The 18,415-nt window shown below is 34.7% G+C and overlaps 2 protein-coding genes across 2 annotated transcripts; one reads left to right on the top strand and one right to left on the bottom strand.

Moving 5' to 3' along the window:
• Positions 1-608: 608 nt before the first annotated feature.
• On the bottom strand, positions 609-8,027 carry LOC122318151 (dihydrolipoyl dehydrogenase 2, chloroplastic-like). Its single transcript, XM_043135335.1, has 15 exons — positions 7,525-8,027; positions 6,508-6,654; positions 6,247-6,381; positions 5,936-6,041; positions 5,669-5,793; positions 4,828-4,953; positions 4,660-4,740; positions 3,728-3,790; positions 3,566-3,640; positions 3,410-3,488; positions 3,217-3,317; positions 2,611-2,724; positions 2,389-2,502; positions 2,135-2,206; positions 609-1,008 (listed from the first exon to the last, which is right to left on the bottom strand). Exons 1-15 carry the CDS (start codon positions 7,870-7,872, stop codon positions 961-963), a joined length of 1,734 nt encoding a protein of 577 aa, XP_042991269.1. The 5' UTR covers positions 7,873-8,027; the 3' UTR covers positions 609-960.
• A 1,105-nt stretch (positions 8,028-9,132) lies between these two features.
• On the top strand, positions 9,133-10,392 carry LOC122297537. The gene is made up of 2 exons (XM_043107673.1): positions 9,133-9,674; positions 9,888-10,392. The coding sequence occupies exons 1-2, from the start codon at positions 9,133-9,135 to the stop codon at positions 10,390-10,392; spliced, it is 1,047 nt and encodes a 348-aa protein (XP_042963607.1).
• Positions 10,393-18,415: the final 8,023 nt, after the last annotated feature.

Below are 18,415 nucleotides of genomic sequence, written 5' to 3'. Positions count from 1 at the left end.
GAATCTTCAAAGGTTTTTTTGCTAGTTGGAGAACAAAGGGATCTGAGAGGGATGGATAGGATTGGAGTGAGACTCCGCATCTGATTATGAGTTGTAGAGATATGACCCGAGTTGAGGTTGGTGGGATTGGAGGTCTTTGATGGTGGGGTGTGAAGGCTAAAGCAACCATGGACGAAGATAGTGCTTCTAGAGTTTGGAGTTACCGAGCATCTTGTGGAAGATTACTTGGTCCTATCTTTAGTCGTGCGAAGGAAACCGAAACCGAGAGAGCTTGCTGTCGAATGTTCTTGAGCCTAGTCGAAACAGAGATGAATTTACACAAACACCAAAGGACGGGAAACGAGGGGCAAGACCAAAAAATTTCAGAACGACGAAAAGAAGTAAATTTGTATAAACGGAAAGGCAGGGAGAGAAAATGGAATGTTCAAAAGGATGGGAAAAGAGAAAAAATGGAGGGAAAGAGAGGGTCTGTGACCGTTGTGCATGAAAAGAAAGAATAAAATAACTTATGACTGAGCTACAGTAGCAGGTCAAATATGACCCAACTTCTTGAAACACTGTAGTTTAAAGCCAAATATATTTATACTAGCCTGATCGAATGCCAGATGTTTTTGAGTAAATATTATTCAAACTTTTGACTTTAGATGAGGATGCATAATCCAATACCAGTTCTCTAAGGCCTCATGCAACGTTATTCAAAATTAGGAAGTAGAATTGTTTCCGCATTATGAATACCAGTATCTCTGCAAGACATTGACGAAACTAAGAAACCAATGTACCAAATTACAAAATATTTTGGCCACAATCGTCTTCAAGATGTCAGCCAGTTCCCTTAGTCTGTTCTTTCTTTCTGTTGAGTAGCAAGCGTGTTGATCTCTTCTAATGCTTGGAGATGCGTAATTCCTCAAGACTCCCTAGTACAAGCAAATTTAAAAAATACATACTTGATTGTTGAGAAGCTTAGACTGCGATCGGTTCACTTACTGGGGCAGAAACATGAGCTTTAACCTGCCCGGATTAGGTTTGTGGGTCAACATTTCAGGAAAGATATAAATTGAAGAAGCTATTCAATAAGTAATATAACAATAATATGTAATATCAAGGGACCTTTTATGCCTGCTAGTGATAGTCAGTTGTAGGGGTGAGTTCGGTCCGGTCCGGTCCGGTCCGGGGAGGTTTTGTGGACCGGACCGGACCTATTCGGTCCAGGGTTTTCCAACCCTGGACCGGACCGAACTCCATCAGGACCGGTCCGGTCCGGTCCTATTCGGTCCGGTCCGGTCCGGTCGGTCCATTCGGTCCAAGGTTGATTTTTTTTTTTTTTTTTTTTTTTTTTTTTTTTTTTTTTTTTTTTTTTTTTTTTATCTAATGACATTTTTTTTAATATTTATGTAATTATATTGTAATATATTTAATATATATACATATAGTATTATATATATATTAGTAATATGCTAATACTATTAGTCTATTAGTAATAATACTATAACTAATAAATATATGTAATAATAACTATACTATAACTAATAACTATATGTAATAATAGTAATAGTGATAACTATATATTTATATAATATGCTAATATTTAATGACATTTTTTTTAATATTTATGTAATTATATTGCAATATATTTAATATATATACATATAGTATACTATTATATATATTAGTAATATGCTAATACTATTATATAAATAATATATATAAATAATATTTTTTTTTTCTCTTCGGTCCGGTCCGGTCCGGTCCGGGGTGAAAAACTCCCGGACCGGGACCGGACCGAATCTTTTCGGTCCCTTAAAAATGGGACCGGACCGGACCGGACCCAATTCGGTCCGGTCCGGTCCGGTCCAAATAGTGCCGGTCCGGTCGGTTTTGCCGGTCCGGACCGGCCGATGCTCACCCCTAGTCAGTTGGGATGTGCTTATGTTTAGACTTTAGAGCCCACTTCTAGTGCTTTCCAATAAGAAGACATGCATTATTATATGCTACTGATAACTTGTCAGCCACTACACATCAAGTGACTGCCAAGGTACCGTCTACTTGTCATTGTCTCACCACATAGCATGGAACAGAAAAGATTCTAGTGCAGCATGCTCAGCATGGTTTCTAGAGGTGAATATAGGTGACTCACTTTTGCTGATTTGAAAAGTTCGTCAAGCACTTCTGACAAGGTTGGATGCGCATGAACTGCAAGTTTGATGTCCTGCATGGTAAAAAAATGTACCAAAAATAAATTGCTGAACGGCATCCATGATACAGTTTCAGTCTAAGCTTAAAATGGGTGAAATTTGATCAGAGTATGTCACTGATAAAACAGAAGACTCTCCCGACATCACGTTAAAAGTAGCGGTCATAAACATTGTAGTTTTGGCACAGAAACCTTACCTGAATACGTGTCCCCAAAGCTATTGCATTGGAGGCTTCATGAATGAGGTCTGCAGCATGCAATCCGAAGATGTGGACTCCAAGTATCTCTCCATTGTCGGGTCTGTATATTAACTGCATGAAAATGATAAATAAGTTGTTACACCTAAAGAAGCTAGTGAGAATATATATTTATATACATATATATATCTCATCCATGGTACAATGGTACAGAAATATCACCTTCGCAAGTCCCTCCCCTTCATTCTCTGCTAGGGCCTTTGTGTTGGCCTTAAAACTTGTCTTGGCAATGCTTATTTCAAATCCCTCTTTTTCAGCTTTCTCCCTTGCTTGAGGCTGCAAATTGTAGATGTTTAGTGAAGTTTCAGATATTCAAAGGGTGCATTGAAAAGAGCTCTTATTTTCATAACACATAAAATATTAAATACACAGAAGAAAATAACGGGGAAATGAATGTTTACATGAAGATAACGGGGAAGTGAACTACATCCAAACACTACTCAAACACAAACACTTCTCAATTTCAAATTTTCTTCTTTTCAATTTTTTCATCTAATCATCACTGAATCATAACAACTTTCCCAAACTTCCAAACAAAACACAAAAAAAAAAAAAAAAAAAAAATTAATTTTTTCAAATCCCAAAATAAAAATTATATTAAAAAATTATATTCTAACAATATTTTTAACTTTATAATTTTTTATTCAACTTTTTCTCTCTTTTTCCAAAACCCCATAAAACATCTTAACTCAAACTATTTCACTATTATTTACAGATTTCTCATCTCATCTCAACATCCAAATGAGGTCTTAAAGGATTCAAAATCACCTCTGTTAATCCAACCATACTGATTTCAGGATGAGTGAAACAAGCTGCTGGTATACTTAGATGATTGAGCACATGATCTCTTCCAGTGACTTGCTCAACAACTGTAAAAAATATTTAGGCCAAAAAATGTAATGGACGTCATGGAAAGTCTTTAGACTCAAAGCAGCACACAATCAATTAGTAAACTACTTACCTGAAATTCCTTGTGCGCTGGCTGCATGAGCAAGCATCATCTTGCCATTAGCATCACCAATGCAATATAAGTGAGGGACCTAATGTTCAAGATTGTGTCATTAACAATTTGCTGGAACTATACAAGGAAATATGGTCATACAGATTCAAAACGTACCAGATTGCCATTTGAATCAATTACTCGCATGCGTTCATCAACAGGAACAAAACCACGTTGTGTTGCTACATTAATCTACAGAAAAAAAAATGCAAATATGAAACCATTTATTTTTGGGTAACAACTCTATGATCTCAATCATTAGTTTCCAAGAAGTCCTACGTTCTCCAAGCCAAGACCATGTGTGAATGGAGCCCTTCCTGTTGCAATTAATGCTGCATCTACCTGTAGCAAAGTGAACGAAAGTTTGTTAAAGATACCATGAGGTGACTTGTATGAGGCAAAAAAGCCTGATCTAAAATAGGAAGTCCCAACAAGCAACTCATACGGGTGCTTAAGGGGATGTTTGGAAACAATTTTCATCTCATCCCATCCCATCTCATCTCATCTCATTTCCTTCCTAAACATCATTCAAACACAAATACTTTCAAACTAATCATTACAACTTTTCCAAATTTTCAAATAAAAACAAAAGTTTTTCAAATCCCAAAACAAAACTTTTTCAAATCCCAAAACAAAAATAATATTTAAAATTACTTATAAAAAAAATTTAAAATTATATTCTAACAATATTTTAACTTTATAATATTTTTTATTCAACTATTTCTGTCTCATTTCCCAAAACCTAATAAATACTCAACTCAAACTATCTCACTACTATTCACAAACCATCTTACTACTATTCACAAAATTCTCATTTCATCTCATCTCATTCCCCAAGAATCCCATTCACAGCAAACATTTGAACTCAGATATCCAGGTTCAATTTCAATACAAAAAAACAAGAACTCAATGAAAGTCATCATTGAGCATAGGTTGGTGGGTGAAACTTGTTTGATTTTGGTAATTTGCTTATTATTGTTCACTCTAAAATTGGTAGCAGGTTAATCCGTAAACAAGTGCCACTTAAAGCTCAAGCAAATGGAGCCAATAGGCTCATATTTATTTAATTAATTATGAAAATAAATGAAGGTTGACATCATCTATTGAAAGAATTTAGGCCAAGAACTACTCATGCTCTTTTGGATGTCAATAAGCAAGGAAAAGAACATAGTAGGACAGCTCCAACAACTAATTCAGAGTATTCAGGTTACCTCCAATGTGTCTTTGGGTTCCTTAGTCTTTGCGTCAATGAGCTCAATGGTGACTGGCTTGCCATCCTTTGCCGGAGTTATCTGCAAAAAGAATACCCTTAAGAAGCCAAATGCAAGAAACTGTCAACCAAGAAACACTTAAATATTCCAAGGTAAACAACAGGTTACCTTGGTTGCAAACACGCCTGTATGATAGTCAATTTTTCGGGGATTTATTAGAACCCTTTGGGCTAACTTCCCGATCTCAGGATCAAATCCAGGCATGAGCTGATCTAGAGCTTCAATAAAAGTAACCTTCGCAGATAAAAACAACAACTAAATAAATAAGCACGAAGCAAACTTCTTGTTCTGATTGCTGGAAAGAGTTACCGACTGGACCTGTCAAGGTTATTAGCCTTTATGCAGTAAAACGATTTTAGCCATACAAGTCATGTTTTGTGTAATATAAATCATATTGGGACCCAAATAAAGGGCTAAACATTTCTTGCACCAAAGGACAAAGGCAAAGATCAGTTAAGTTTAAAATCCATTTGTTATTTTTCTCTCAATATAACAGGGAGTCAATGGCTGTTTGGACAAGTTAATTTAACAACACAGAGTTTGCAGAGCAGATTTTGAGGCATTTGCAGCAATTTCAAACCATGAGTATCAAAACTTTGACACTCAAAATTTGACTGAGAAGTAGTATCCATCCCAAATTTTAAATAAGATGTCATTGCAAACTAAAGAAGGATAGAGGAGACAAGATTCATGCAATATAACTGAATATTAAGCCATATTGAAATACAAGGGTACCTAGAAAAATCAACAAGCATCTTTCTTATGGCATGATTAGTCCCTATAAACGAAGATGAGGTGGCAAGCATCTGTCCTTCAATTAATTATTAAAAATATACAGGCTGACAAAGTGGTTTTTTTCTTTGTTTACCCTGGAAATAATAAATATCTGACTTCATTTCATATTGATTGAATTTCAACAGCCATTAAAAGAAGTGTAGAGATGTGCTACCTCACTGCCAAGTGCAGTATATACATCACTGAATTCAAGACCGATATAACCACTTCCAACAATGGCAATCCAGTCAGGAACAGATTCCAACTTGAGTGCATGGTCACTAGTAATTACAGTCTTCCCTGCAGGTCAATATTCGGCAATTAAGCATCCTCTGATCACAATGTTGCAGAAGATTGTAGAACACTGGCACAGATGGTCCTCCACACAGAAGAAGAATTCATGACTATTTAATAGAGGAATAAGATAAGGATACACATTTACCATCAACTTCAATGCCCTTTGGAACGAAAGGAATAGAACCAGTAGCAATAATTATATCTTTTGCAGTTACTACTTTGTCAGATCCAACTTTCACCTTTTGAGGGCCCTGAGTGATTTGGTAAATGAAACAACAAACATAAGGAGGCAAAGATTATAAACCATTCACAAACTGAATTAAAGGACAGTAATAATTGAGAAGCATGTACTGAACAGCTTAAATTTGTCATTACACTGGTTGTCAATTTTCAGTAACCAAAATAACTTTTGGTTGTGTTGCCACCGAATCCAACATGACAGCAAGTATGACTTACCAGAATTGTGCCAAAACCTGTCAATATGTCCACTCCAAGTGCCTTCATAGAATTGGTTAAATTATTACGAATTTTTGAAGCAAGATTGTTTGCATGATCAGCCACTCCCTGCCTATCGTAACCAGCAGCCGAAACCTATCATTATTTGCATTAAGGCAAACAGTTAACATCTCTGCATATATGCATTTAATAGTATTTGTGGTCTAAACATGTAGTTTCTGTCTGCTAAGCTTTCAAACTTTGACACTCCAATCTCGTTACCTGCAAACCTAAGGCCTTCAAGTGATGGTCATTCTGAAGCTCACGCATCCGGCCACTTACAGCCAGAAGAGCTTTCGATGGAACACAACCTCTGTTTACACATGTTCCACCCACCACATCTCCTTCAATGATGGCAGTTTTCAGACCCTGCAATGATCACTTTTAGAATTAATTCACCTCTTAGGAAACACTTATTAGAAATTAAGAAGAACCGATACAATGCTTAAATGTTTCTACACCAACTAGAAAAAATCTAAAATAAACATCATCACAAGATAAAACCCTAAATATGTGCCAAAAAGAGTAGGCATTACTTCCAGAATCATGGTCTAATAAGCATCATAGGCGGATAACTATCATCTCAGAAAAGTAACTTTCTCTGGATCTAATCTCAGTTCTTAGGTGCAATCAACAAGGACAATGGATAAGTTGAATATATTAGTCAGTACATCTTCATTCTAAAATTCTTCTACAACAAATACATTTTCCTGTCACTTCAATCGTAAAATGTGGCCACTGCTAGATATTCTTCATTTACGACGGCCTTTACCAAATCATTTAAAACGTGCTTTAATCGCTTGATTTAATGCTTAGCTCCGGCACTTTATCAGAGACAAACTCATCTGGTATAACACTTTCTAAGAACAAATATGCAGCAAAAACCATTATCACAGGAATACCAAATTCGGGATATAGAGTTTACAAGAAAAAACGGATCAAAGATGATATACTGAATCAATTCGAGCTTAACTAGCAAAGTATTAGCCATTAGCATTGAGACTTAAAAAGCCCTATTTACTACCGCGTAAAACTAAATTCAAAGCGAATAGGACATGAATGTGTTTGGTGACACATTTGGCACTTAGCATAAAGCATCGGAGCTCGGAGCGATCTTGAACATTAATTTTACCAATAAAAAAGAAGAAATTGATAAATGAGACGATTACTTCGTCGCCAATTGAACAAAACGAAAGCTCGCAATCACGAAATAGAGCGCAGCTCCATGATTCGGCGTACCTTTTCAACGGCATGCAGCGCAGCTCCATGGCCGCCGACGCCAGCCCCGACTATGAGCAAGTCGTAGTCGAATGTCTTGGGAGGGCTTCCATTGTCGGAGAGCGAGGCGGAGACGAAGAACTTATCAGCACGGCGTACGCGCGCGGAGGAAGACAGCCGGAATCGGAACGAATCTGAGTTTCTACGAAGGGAGGAGAGCCCGAGGGCCTCGCGAGTGAGACCGCAAAAGCGGAGGTTCAGAGGCTTGGAAGGTGGAGCGAAGGCGAGGGGTTCCAGGGCATTGCGATTTGATCTTTGAACGGTGAGTGAGGTGTGGGGAGAGACGGAGATACTTAGGGAAGACTGCATTTTCCGAGGATTTTCTCTCCGGAGAGACGCAGATCAAGAGACGCAGAGAAATGGGAGTGGAGATTTGCGGGTTGAAATATAGTTTGGCTGGGTTTAAGGCTGAAAGAGAGAGCATTGATAAGTCCGTTGAGATTTTAGGTAGAGGAGAGAGGGCGGATATATCGAAGTGCGACAGATAAACCACTCTTCCTATTTGTTTTACTAACTTGTCCCCATTTGTTTTGTTTACGTGTACATTTACGTGAATAAAAAATATATCGACAATTATTTTACAAGTTATTATAGAATTAAATAAAAAAAATATATTCATCATTTTTTTTATTATTTTATAATATAATATTAGATAATAAATTTATAAATAAAATATAATAAATAATTTATAAATATTTAATATTATAAAATAATAAAAAATTTGTGAGAATTAAAATTATAAGTAGTATTATTCATAAAATTAGTAAAATAATTTTGTGCATCCTTTTCCAAATATGGAAAGTAGAAAAGTGAAATAACCAAACTGTGTAAGAGCATCCTCATCCGATTTTCCATTCTCATCCCTATAATTTAACTCAAAATCACATTTCCTCAAATTTATCCCTAAATTTTATTCATTTTCTAAAAACCTCCTACATTTCATTCCTCATCCCTATCTCTATTCTATTAAATAATATTTCTCTATTCTTTTTTTATTACTTTATTCTCTCTCTTCCATTTATAATCCTAACTACTAACTCTTTTGTCTTATTATCTTTTTTTCAAATATCACTTTCTACTAAATATTTATATGATTATGACTACCTAATACAGTATTTTTTCAAATCATTAATCGTATTATAAAAATAGTAAATTTTATTAATAAATTAATGCATTTTCTAACGTGATGGAAATTTTATTTAGAAGAGTACTCTTTATCAATTAAAGATTAATGAGGATCCATAGTCACGTATTGATGATATAATTTTTTAAATTGGTTGTAACGGTAATATTACCTATCCTTTCTCCAACGGTCATATTTTTTGTCCTTTTTACAACGGTAATATTTTTTGTTATTTTTCTAACGGTAATATTTTTTATCTTTTCTCTAACGGTAACTTTTTTTGTCTTCTCTCAAACGGTAACATTTTTTGTTTGTAGTGTAACGGTAACTTTTTCCTCTATAAATTAGCATATTGCTAATATTCACATTCTCACAAACTCAAGTCTCATTTCATTTATAGAACAGAGATTTTATTCTATCCTTTGATCTCCCACTCCCTTCATCAAATGGCTCGTACCTTCTTTCGCAAATTATTGACATACGTATCATCTGAAGATGATAGCGATGTTCATACTGAGGAGGTCGATGGACAGTCATCGAGGCAGCGTGACAATAGGCACCCAAGTAAGTTTATTCGGCGTGATCATGCCCAGGGGCACGAGCGCCTATTTCGTGATTATTTCGCAGAAAATCTAGTATATCCCTCGAATCTATTTCGAAGGAGATTTCGGATGAGTCGTCCCCTATTTCTTCGTATTCTAAATGAAGTAGAGTCTTACGAGCCGTATTTCGTCCAGAGAAGAGATAATGCCGGAAGACTCGGTTTATCTTCAATGCAAAAAATAACCGCAGCACTTAGAATGCTGGCGTATGGGGTTACTGGAGATTTTATGGATGAATACATACGTATTGGTGAAAGCACCGCAATGGAGAGCCTAAAAAGATTCTCTGAGACAATAGTAAGTGTTTTTTCAGATGAATATTTGCGGTCTCCAAATGCTAATGATATAGCCCGATTGCTGTTGGTTGGTGAACAACGAGGATTCCCAGGAATGCTCGGAAGCATTGATTGCATGCATTGGAAGTGAAAAAATTATCCCGCAGCCTAAAAAGGTATGTACTCTAGCCACATCCATGAACCAACTATTATTTTAGAAGCAGTTGCTTCATATAATCTTTGGATATGACATGCATTTTTCGATATGCCTGGTTCACATAACGACACTAATGTGCTAGAAAGATCTTTTATTTTTACGGAACTTGCTCAAGGGCGTGCTCCTGCTGTTAATTACACTATCAATGGCAACGACTACACTATGGGGTATTACCTTACGGACGGTATTTATCCCAAGTGGCGAACTTTTGTGAAGACGATTTCATCACCACGAGGGAACAAGAAGAAAAATTTTGTAAAAGCACAAGAATCCGCAAGAAAAGATGTCGAGCGTGCATTCGAGGTACTTCAACAACAATTTGCTATCATTCGTGGACCTTCCCGAATGTTCAAAGTTAAGGACCTAACAAATATTATGAAAGCATGTGTTATTTTACATAATATGATCATTGAAGACGAACGTGATGATAGTGAAAGTCCTAACATTGAGTATGATCAACTTGATGATGATCTCCCAGAATTGTCACGCAATCATACAATTGAGCTTACGGACTTCATCCAGCGTCATCATCATATTAGAGATAGCTCGGCACATCATCAGCTCCAAGAAGATCTAATTGAACATCAATGGTTATTATATTCCCAACATTAATCCTGTTGCATTCAAACTATGTCCTCTTTTCCTTCGCGTTATTTACTTTTATTGTATGAGTTGATATGGCATGCATTTGTATTTTCTTCATGTTATTTAAGATTTATGTTTAACTTAATTTGCTTTGAGTTTGTATTTCCTTCGTATTATTTACTTTTATATTTGAATTGATTTGCTTTGCATTTGTATTTCCTTCGTGTCATTAGTAACTATGTTAATGGTAAAACCCTTTTAGTAATGCCTTTCCTTGAGTATAAGCTTTGCAATCTATATGATGATGAAAATTTTATTTTTAATAAAAATTAAAATTATAATAACATATTACTTGCACAAGCATATTGAGGGACAATACTAAAAATGTTAAAAAATACAATCACATGCTTTTTATATATTTATCATTGTTCAAAACAAAAAATAAGAAATACAACTGAAAATGGTAATATTAAAAAACAAGAAGTTCAATCTTGAGAAGTATTGCGTCTCGCCATGATTTTCCTCTGGAGTTGCTGGAAATATAACCGCTACATTTCAGGCATGCCACTCACGTCCATCATCATAATGCGCTGATATTGATCTTTTGTGGCAAGCTCCACTTTCTGCGCCTCCAACCTTAACCTTTCGTCCTCTTGACGAATTTTGGCGAGCTCCTTTTCCCTCTCAATTACCATCTTCTCGGCCTCCAACCTCAGTCGTTCATCCTCAAGGCGTATTTTTTTTCCTCTTTTTCCTTGTCATACTCCATCTTCTCGGCCTTCATTCGATAAAACTCTTTCTCCTGAGCGCGTGACTTCTCTAAAAGAGTATACTTCATCTTCCTGAGTTGGAAAGTTTCCTCTGCTTGCTTGCTTTGGGCCTTTCGTTTTCCTTTCTCAGCTTTCCTTCCAATTGGTCGGTCCAACTCGATAACTTCATTCTCCATGACTTCATCCGCCTCCATATCAAAAGCTGAATCAATTGTAGCGCCAGAACATCGAGTTGGGGTTGGGGATGGGGACATCGTCTTCCTTCGTTTTGGATCCTCCTTTGTGGCGCGCCAAATCCACTTAGGTTGGTCCTTCAACAGGTGCCAACAATGTTCAAATTGGAATGAGCATTTTTCTAGCGCTTGGTACATAACCTTGGCCTTATCGAACTTGCATGGAAAAAAAAAAAAATGTTAAACCAATGTAGAAGATAAGAAATTTTAGAGTAAAACAAGAAGGATTTCGAATTTTTACATTGTCTTGGTCGGTTATGCCACTTTGATTTAACCCTTCAACTTGGACTAGTTTCGCACAAAATTTATTTGTGGCCTTTTGGATAACCGACCACCGATGAATTAAAGATTTTATTATCCGCTCATTTGTGGTTTCTTTAAATTGCTGGAAGTACTCATAAATTTTTTCCCATAGTTGGGAGTGTTTTTGATCTGTTCCCTGAACGGCATCAAGGCTACAATTTAGCCAAGCGGAGACAAGTAATTTGTCTTCTTCGGGGGTGAAATTCGCACCTCTGACTGATTTCCTAACGCCGATGGGCTCGTTAGGGGTAGGGTTGGAGAGTCATCAAGGGTAATCGGAGAAGTTCCACTTTGCCCACCGTAAGTGGATCGAGTTGAGGATCTTGACTAAGGAGGTTGGTGAAGTACATACTAGTCAAGTCTTGTGAATCCATCTCTAAAAAAATATTTAGAGATTAGAAAAGATATTTGAATTGATGTATGGTTTTTGATCAGGGCTCAGGAACCGAATGACAATACAAAAGATAAGATTGCCACCCACTCATGGCTGCAACAACCGGTTGCCAGTACTTCATGGCCATCCGGGTTACCTAGCCATTGAGGAGATGGCAATCAAAATCCCGTATCCCCACATGCGGTTGTCATCATCACAGCCGAGGGGGTTGAGTTTATATATTTATTTCTCTATCAGAACATAATACAAAACACCAACCAAACAGCATGCAAATCACGAAAATTTATATAAGAGCATCCCCATCCGATATACATTATTAATATAACATATATTAATAGGAGAAAGGGCTCAGAATGGTGTAAATATGCTCAGCATTCGTAAGTAAGGTGGCGAACATCGAATGGCTGCAAAACCCCGCTCGAACCCCGATTGCCTTTTGTGGAAAGTACCACAAACTGCAATATAGTCATCCGAATGAGGATTACCCAGCCATATCGATGGGTCCCCTAGTACACTAGTGAAATACTAGCACTATAACCATCATCATAGCCTATTAACAGCTCTCCTCCCCGACATATATGAATAACTGCAAAGAATCCAAAAAGGGGCAAATATTCAAGCAAACTACAAGGAAACTGTCACAGCCACAATACTATTATCCAACAAGATTGAGTATGATCATAAGAATAGGCAAGAGCTCTAGCTATAGGATCTACACGGTGCAAAACAAAAATTCTTGCATGATTTTCTCAAGTGTGTCATCAAGCAGCTTAAAAGGATTTAAAAAGACCTACTATGGAAAAAACAATGCTCATACATTTATATAACTACATTTATGTCCACCTCCTAAAGCTGAAAATTAAATCTTTTCCAAGTCTGAAAATGGGCATATCAAGTGGGAAAAAACACAAACAAGTGAAGATCATGTTCTTCATTGGCTCAAGTCCAAAAAGGGGCATATCAAGTTAAGGCAAATTTGACAGTATATATAGATATATATATATATATATAGATGGCAAAGCAACAAAACAGAGATGACTACGAAAAAGAGAGCTAAGCTGTGAAATGAGAATTTTTACATCCAAGTAAACTGCTTTACACATGCACATTGAATTTAAAAAGTATAACCATTTCATTTGACAAGTAGCAAGGTCCTTTTAGTAAAGAAGAAATATAATCCTCATCCGGTTCCACAAGCATGTATAATTAAAACAAGGGAAACCAATAACTACTTAGGAAACCAGCAAATCCGCAAGTATAACCACTTCATTTGACAAGCAGCAAATCCACAAGTAAAGAAGAGATTTACATGAAGAGGTTCCACAAGCATGTATAATTAAAACAAAAAAAAACCAAGAACTACAAAAGAAACCAAAGCAGATTCATTAAATTATAGAACAGTTGAAAGAAACCAATAACTACAATAAAAACAGAACCTGGAACTACAAGGAAAAGCAACAAACAATTGACCTTTGATCCTTAATTACAAAGGTGCAGCATATGGTTTCATGAACTCTTTCCACAAGCATGTGTAATTAAAACAAAAGAAACCAATAACTACAAAAGAAACCAAAACAAATTCATTAAATTATAGAACAGTTGAAAGAAACCAATAACTACAATAAAAACAGAACCTGGAACTACAAGGAAAAGCAACAAACAATTGACCTTTGATCCTTAATTACAAAGGTGCAGCATATGGTTTCATGAACTCTTTCCACAAGCATGTGTAATTAAAACAAAAGAAACCAATAACTACAAAATAAACCAAAGCAGATTCACGAAACCAATAACTACAAAAGAAACCAAGAACTACAATAAAAACTCGGTTTAAACTACAAGGAAAAGGTACTCAAAAAGTGTAATTAAGATCCTAAATGACAAAGCTCCACATTATCCAAAATGAACTGTTTCCACAAGCATGTATAACTAAAACAAAAGAAACCAAGAACTACAAAAGAAACCTTTTATAAATACATGAAATTATAGAAGTACAAAAGAAACCAAGAACTACAATAAAAAAAGAATATTAAACTACAAGGAAAAGCAACCGAAATTTCAACCTTTGGAATTTATCAAAAGCTAGTCCAGAATATGGAACCAAGAACTCTTTCCACAATCTTCCTTCCAATTAAAACAAAATATACCAAGAACTACTGATGATGCCGAATCAAATTCATGAAACCAAGAACTAAAAATAAAAACATAACAAGAACTACAAGATAAATCCTCCAAAAGTGTAATTAAAAGGCTTACTCATCAAGGTCCACAATATCCAAAATGAAGAGGTTCCACCAACATGTGCTATTAATCAATGAAACCTCCATCTCAAAACATCATCACAACAAATCAGCGCCATGTTTAGTGAATAAAAATCCATGCATTTTATTCATGACAAAGGGGCATATGAGTAACATTTTCCTCTACCACACAGCCAAGACATGATATATATATATACTAAATAATCAAACAAGTCCAAATGCAAATCCAATTCTGAAAGAGAATTTCCTTCGTATAGGATTTATTATCGGCCAACAAATTCCAACAGAATCACAAATGCATGTGATGCTCATATAGGTCCATGTTATCAAATGGATCCTCCCCTTTCCCTTGAGTTAAGGCATGAAAGAAAGCCAACAGAATCACAAAGTAACGCACAGAGAGAGAGAGAGAGAGAGAGAGAGAGAGAGAGAGGGAGAACCTGAAACTTATAGGCGATTAGCCCCCAACACCGAGATGAGCTGTGAGAGCTGCGAGCAAGAAATAATCAGAGATTTCCTTATCAACAAACACCTAAACTAAATGCAATAAGCCGTGTACCTTGAAGAGAAATTTCAGCTCTCACAGCTCTCCCATGGCGTCGAGAGGAAGAAAAAGGGGAAGAAATACATAGGAAAAATAGAGAGAGGAAACAACCAGAGAAGAAAAATAGTTGGGTAATCGGGGAAGACAATCAATCAAAGAATCGAAATAGGAAATTTTTCTCTTACTTTATTCGGTGATTCACTGGTACATCGATGGTGCTTGAAGTGTGAGGGAGGAAGCAAACCGTTCACCCTAGCAAGAGGGAAGAATACGCGGGACGGAAGGGGAAAAACAGGAGCCAAATACACGATGCAGATGTACAGTAGGCCCCCAAAGATGGAGATTTCCTGTACAGACCGGAAACATAGATCTTAGAATGGGGAACAGGATGTGGGGTGTTTTTATGGCAAAACCCTAAAAAAATCTCTAAATTATAGGGAAAACTTCCATATGCAGACTCGGATGGGGATGCTCTAACAGTTATTAAAAGTTGTGTTCTTATCATTGGTCGTAGAAAAATATCGCAAAGCGCCATGTGTCCCCATGGATTGGCTGCCTCCCCATCTCAGTGCTGTACCAGCATCCGCGACAGGTTGAGCAAATTTTTTTAAAAAGTTTTAGTTAAAAATCATCTTTTTCTAAATATATTTTTTAATTTACTCATCTATCTAAACTCTCATATATTTCATTTATTATTCTTTTTTTATTATATGAAAATAATATTTTTTATTTTTTTAATTATTCTTTCGCTTCCTTTTATAATATTAACTACTCCCTCTTTTATTTTTTTTTTCTTTCTTTTTGAACTATTACTCTCTAACAAATATTTTAAACAAATTTTTTTTTTTTGTAGATACGATAAATATTTTCAAAATTATTGTGTTTTTAAGAAAATTAAATTTTTTTTTTGTCAAAATTTGCTTTTTCCAACAACAATAATTTTTAACCGTTAAATTTTAATAATTAATAAGGAATTGAAATCATATATAGCACGGAGGAAATGTGTGTTTGTTAATAAAAACTAGTTAAATGTTTAGTAAAAACGATCTTATTTAATATTATTGAAAGATAAAAATATAATCATCTTCATATCAAAAAGAATAAAAAAATAATTTTTATGATATTTTTCTAATTTTGAAAAAAATAGTAGGAATAATAAATATATCTAAATGTATTATTAAATTTAAAAAATAAATCAAAAGAATGATTAAGAATGTGAACAGTTGCTTCCTATACTAAAATCAAAAGTTACCATAGGAAACTGATGTAGCTCATTTTTCTTCCCTTCTTTTACTTTTTTCCCTATAATTTAGCTAGGGACCAATAATGAGGAACTAGATTACTATAATTTTTTCTAAATTTTAGCTAAAAATCACACTTTCTTTAACTTTCTCCTAAATTTTATTCATCTTTAAAAAACCCTACATCTCATTTCCTATCATTTATCTATTATATTAAAATAATCATTTTCTATTTTTTCTTAATTATTATTTCTATTTCTTTATTTCTACATCTTTAACTATTCTCTATAAAATATATATAAACTGATTTAGGATGTGAACAGTGACTCTCCAAATTTAGGAAGTCACTATTCACATCCTAAACCTATATATTAAAATAGGAAATTGGATGAAGTGCCTATTTTGTCAAAAACTTAATTGGACTCCTTAAATTTTAGATATAATAGTAGTTTAGATCACTGGATGGGAATGTTCTAAATGATCTTTTAAACATTTTAAATGTTTCAAAATATTCATATATAATATTAAAATAATTTGTAGGTTATTAAAATAGTTTAAGTTAAAATATTTTATTGAATTTTGATAAAGAATAAAGAAAAAATTGGATAAAATTATTATAGAATTAAAAAATTGTTTGAATGTAATTTTTTAATATTAATTTTTTTAAAATTTAAAAAAATTGTATTGTTTTCTCTATTTTGTTTGGAAGTCTGAAAAAGTTATAATAATTAGTAAATGACTAGATAAAAATTTTAAAATTAAAATTTAAAAAATTTATATTTGAATAATATTTGAGAATAAAATATCTTACTTGGTTACCTAAATTAGTCCTTAATTTTTGTAAGTTCGCAAGTTTTTTCCTCTGCATGTCTTGTGTATACATTAGATAAAGGTTAATAGGATACATAAGTAAGGAAACCAACAAAAAGCGAATCATATCTAATATAGCACAAAGAGAAAAATAAGAAAAAAAGGTTCTATATCAATTGATTGACCCATGCCCTTTCCTACTAAGGGGGAGTTGCCACATGTTTTGTTTTTTTTTTTAGTTTTGGGTTGGCTAAAAGAGAATTACAATTTACACTTCCTTAATTTGTTGATCCCTAGTCATGGGAAATGAAAATATAGTCTGATAGGTAACTTCACAAGATTTGGATCGCAGGTAGCCAAGTATGCTCATTGACAATTGTGTCGCCAAGCATGCTCAGGGAAGGGTGTGGGAGTGTTGGATCAAGGAGATTCGATGTCGCAGAGTCGTATGTCATGCGTATCCATATAAGAGACAAACCGCAATGCAATGACATGCGGATCCCTCGAGCAGTCCCTACGTCTAGCTTGTTTTTTCACATTAAAATAAAAGTTAAAAATTAAATAAAATTTTATTAAAATATATATTTTACAATATTTTTTTATTTTAAAATTTTAAAAAGGTAAGTTATTTTTTTAGTTTATATGAGAAATTGAGAAAATTGTAATGAAATGATATGAGATGAGTTGAAAAATATTGTAAAAACAGACTAGACGTGGAGCTATACACATTAATAATTGGCCATGTTTCTCTTATAAATTGAAGCATCAACGGCGGCTGAGTGCAATGAGACAATGTGTAAACACCAGAAAGTAACAGAAAGGCCAATTTTCAAGCTATAGATTATGGAGATGGTATGGACATAAGGAAGAGAAAAGGGGAGAGGGAGGCTAGAAGGGAAGGAGCCGTACGTGTTGGTGCGTGTCAACGAAGAGTAATGTGGGAGAGATTGCCGGTAGGGAGAGGGGGTATAGATAGACAGAGAGTGTTGGTGTGCTCCAAGCTTTTGCTCATTTGCAAAAGGCTTCTCTGGAACATAATTTAACAATTATGCAACCCACACTCCCTAGATCACAAGGATGATTATCTATTAATGTAATTTATGCTTTATAAATTATTTATATATTAGCCCATTAATCTAAAGAAAAAATTTACACAACCTCTCAACAGCCCAACATCCCACCCTTATTCAATTTTTTAATATTTTTTTAATATATATTTTTTGAATTTATTCTTTTTAAATTAATTTAATTATTTTATTCATTATTTATATATTAAATATTTAATAAAAATTAAAATAATAAAAATTTAAAAAAAAATGGGTTGTTGGGGTGTTGGGAGGTTGTGTAGCAAAACCCTAATCTGAAAGGCAGGTAAGGCAGTCATTAATTCATGTTAAGCTCTAAAAGAATAAGCAATAAATAAATAAAGAGGGGGGATTCAAATGAATTTATGGACCAGAATCAGAACGGAAGTTACTTGTTTTAAGTGGCACT

Source organism: Carya illinoinensis, chromosome 1, assembly GCF_018687715.1.
Source record: "Carya illinoinensis cultivar Pawnee chromosome 1, C.illinoinensisPawnee_v1, whole genome shotgun sequence".
NCBI classification, from domain to species: Eukaryota; Viridiplantae; Streptophyta; class Magnoliopsida; order Fagales; family Juglandaceae; genus Carya; species Carya illinoinensis.
Note: the sequence above shows the minus strand (reverse complement) of the source record. Positions and strands in the feature narration are given on the sequence as shown.

Bases quoted from the DNA above. Each gene is read 5' to 3' on its own strand.
- LOC122318151 (XM_043135335.1), bottom strand. From the start codon at position 7,872: ATGCAGTCTTCCCTAAGTATCTCCGTCTCTCCCCACACCTCACTCACC. The intron at 4,954-5,668 runs GTAGCACATCTC...TTATCTGCGAAG, and splicing joins ATACTGCACTTGGCAGTGAG to GTTACTTTTATTGAAGCTCT. The intron at 1,009-2,134 runs GTGAGTCACCTA...TAATCCGGGCAG, and splicing joins AACTTTTCAAATCAGCAAAA to GTTAAAGCTCATGTTTCTGC.
- LOC122297537 (XM_043107673.1), top strand. From the start codon at position 9,133: ATGGCTCGTACCTTCTTTCGCAAATTATTGACATACGTATCATCTGAA. The intron at 9,675-9,887 runs AGGAATGCTCGG...TTTTACGGAACT, and splicing joins GGTGAACAACGAGGATTCCC to TGCTCAAGGGCGTGCTCCTG.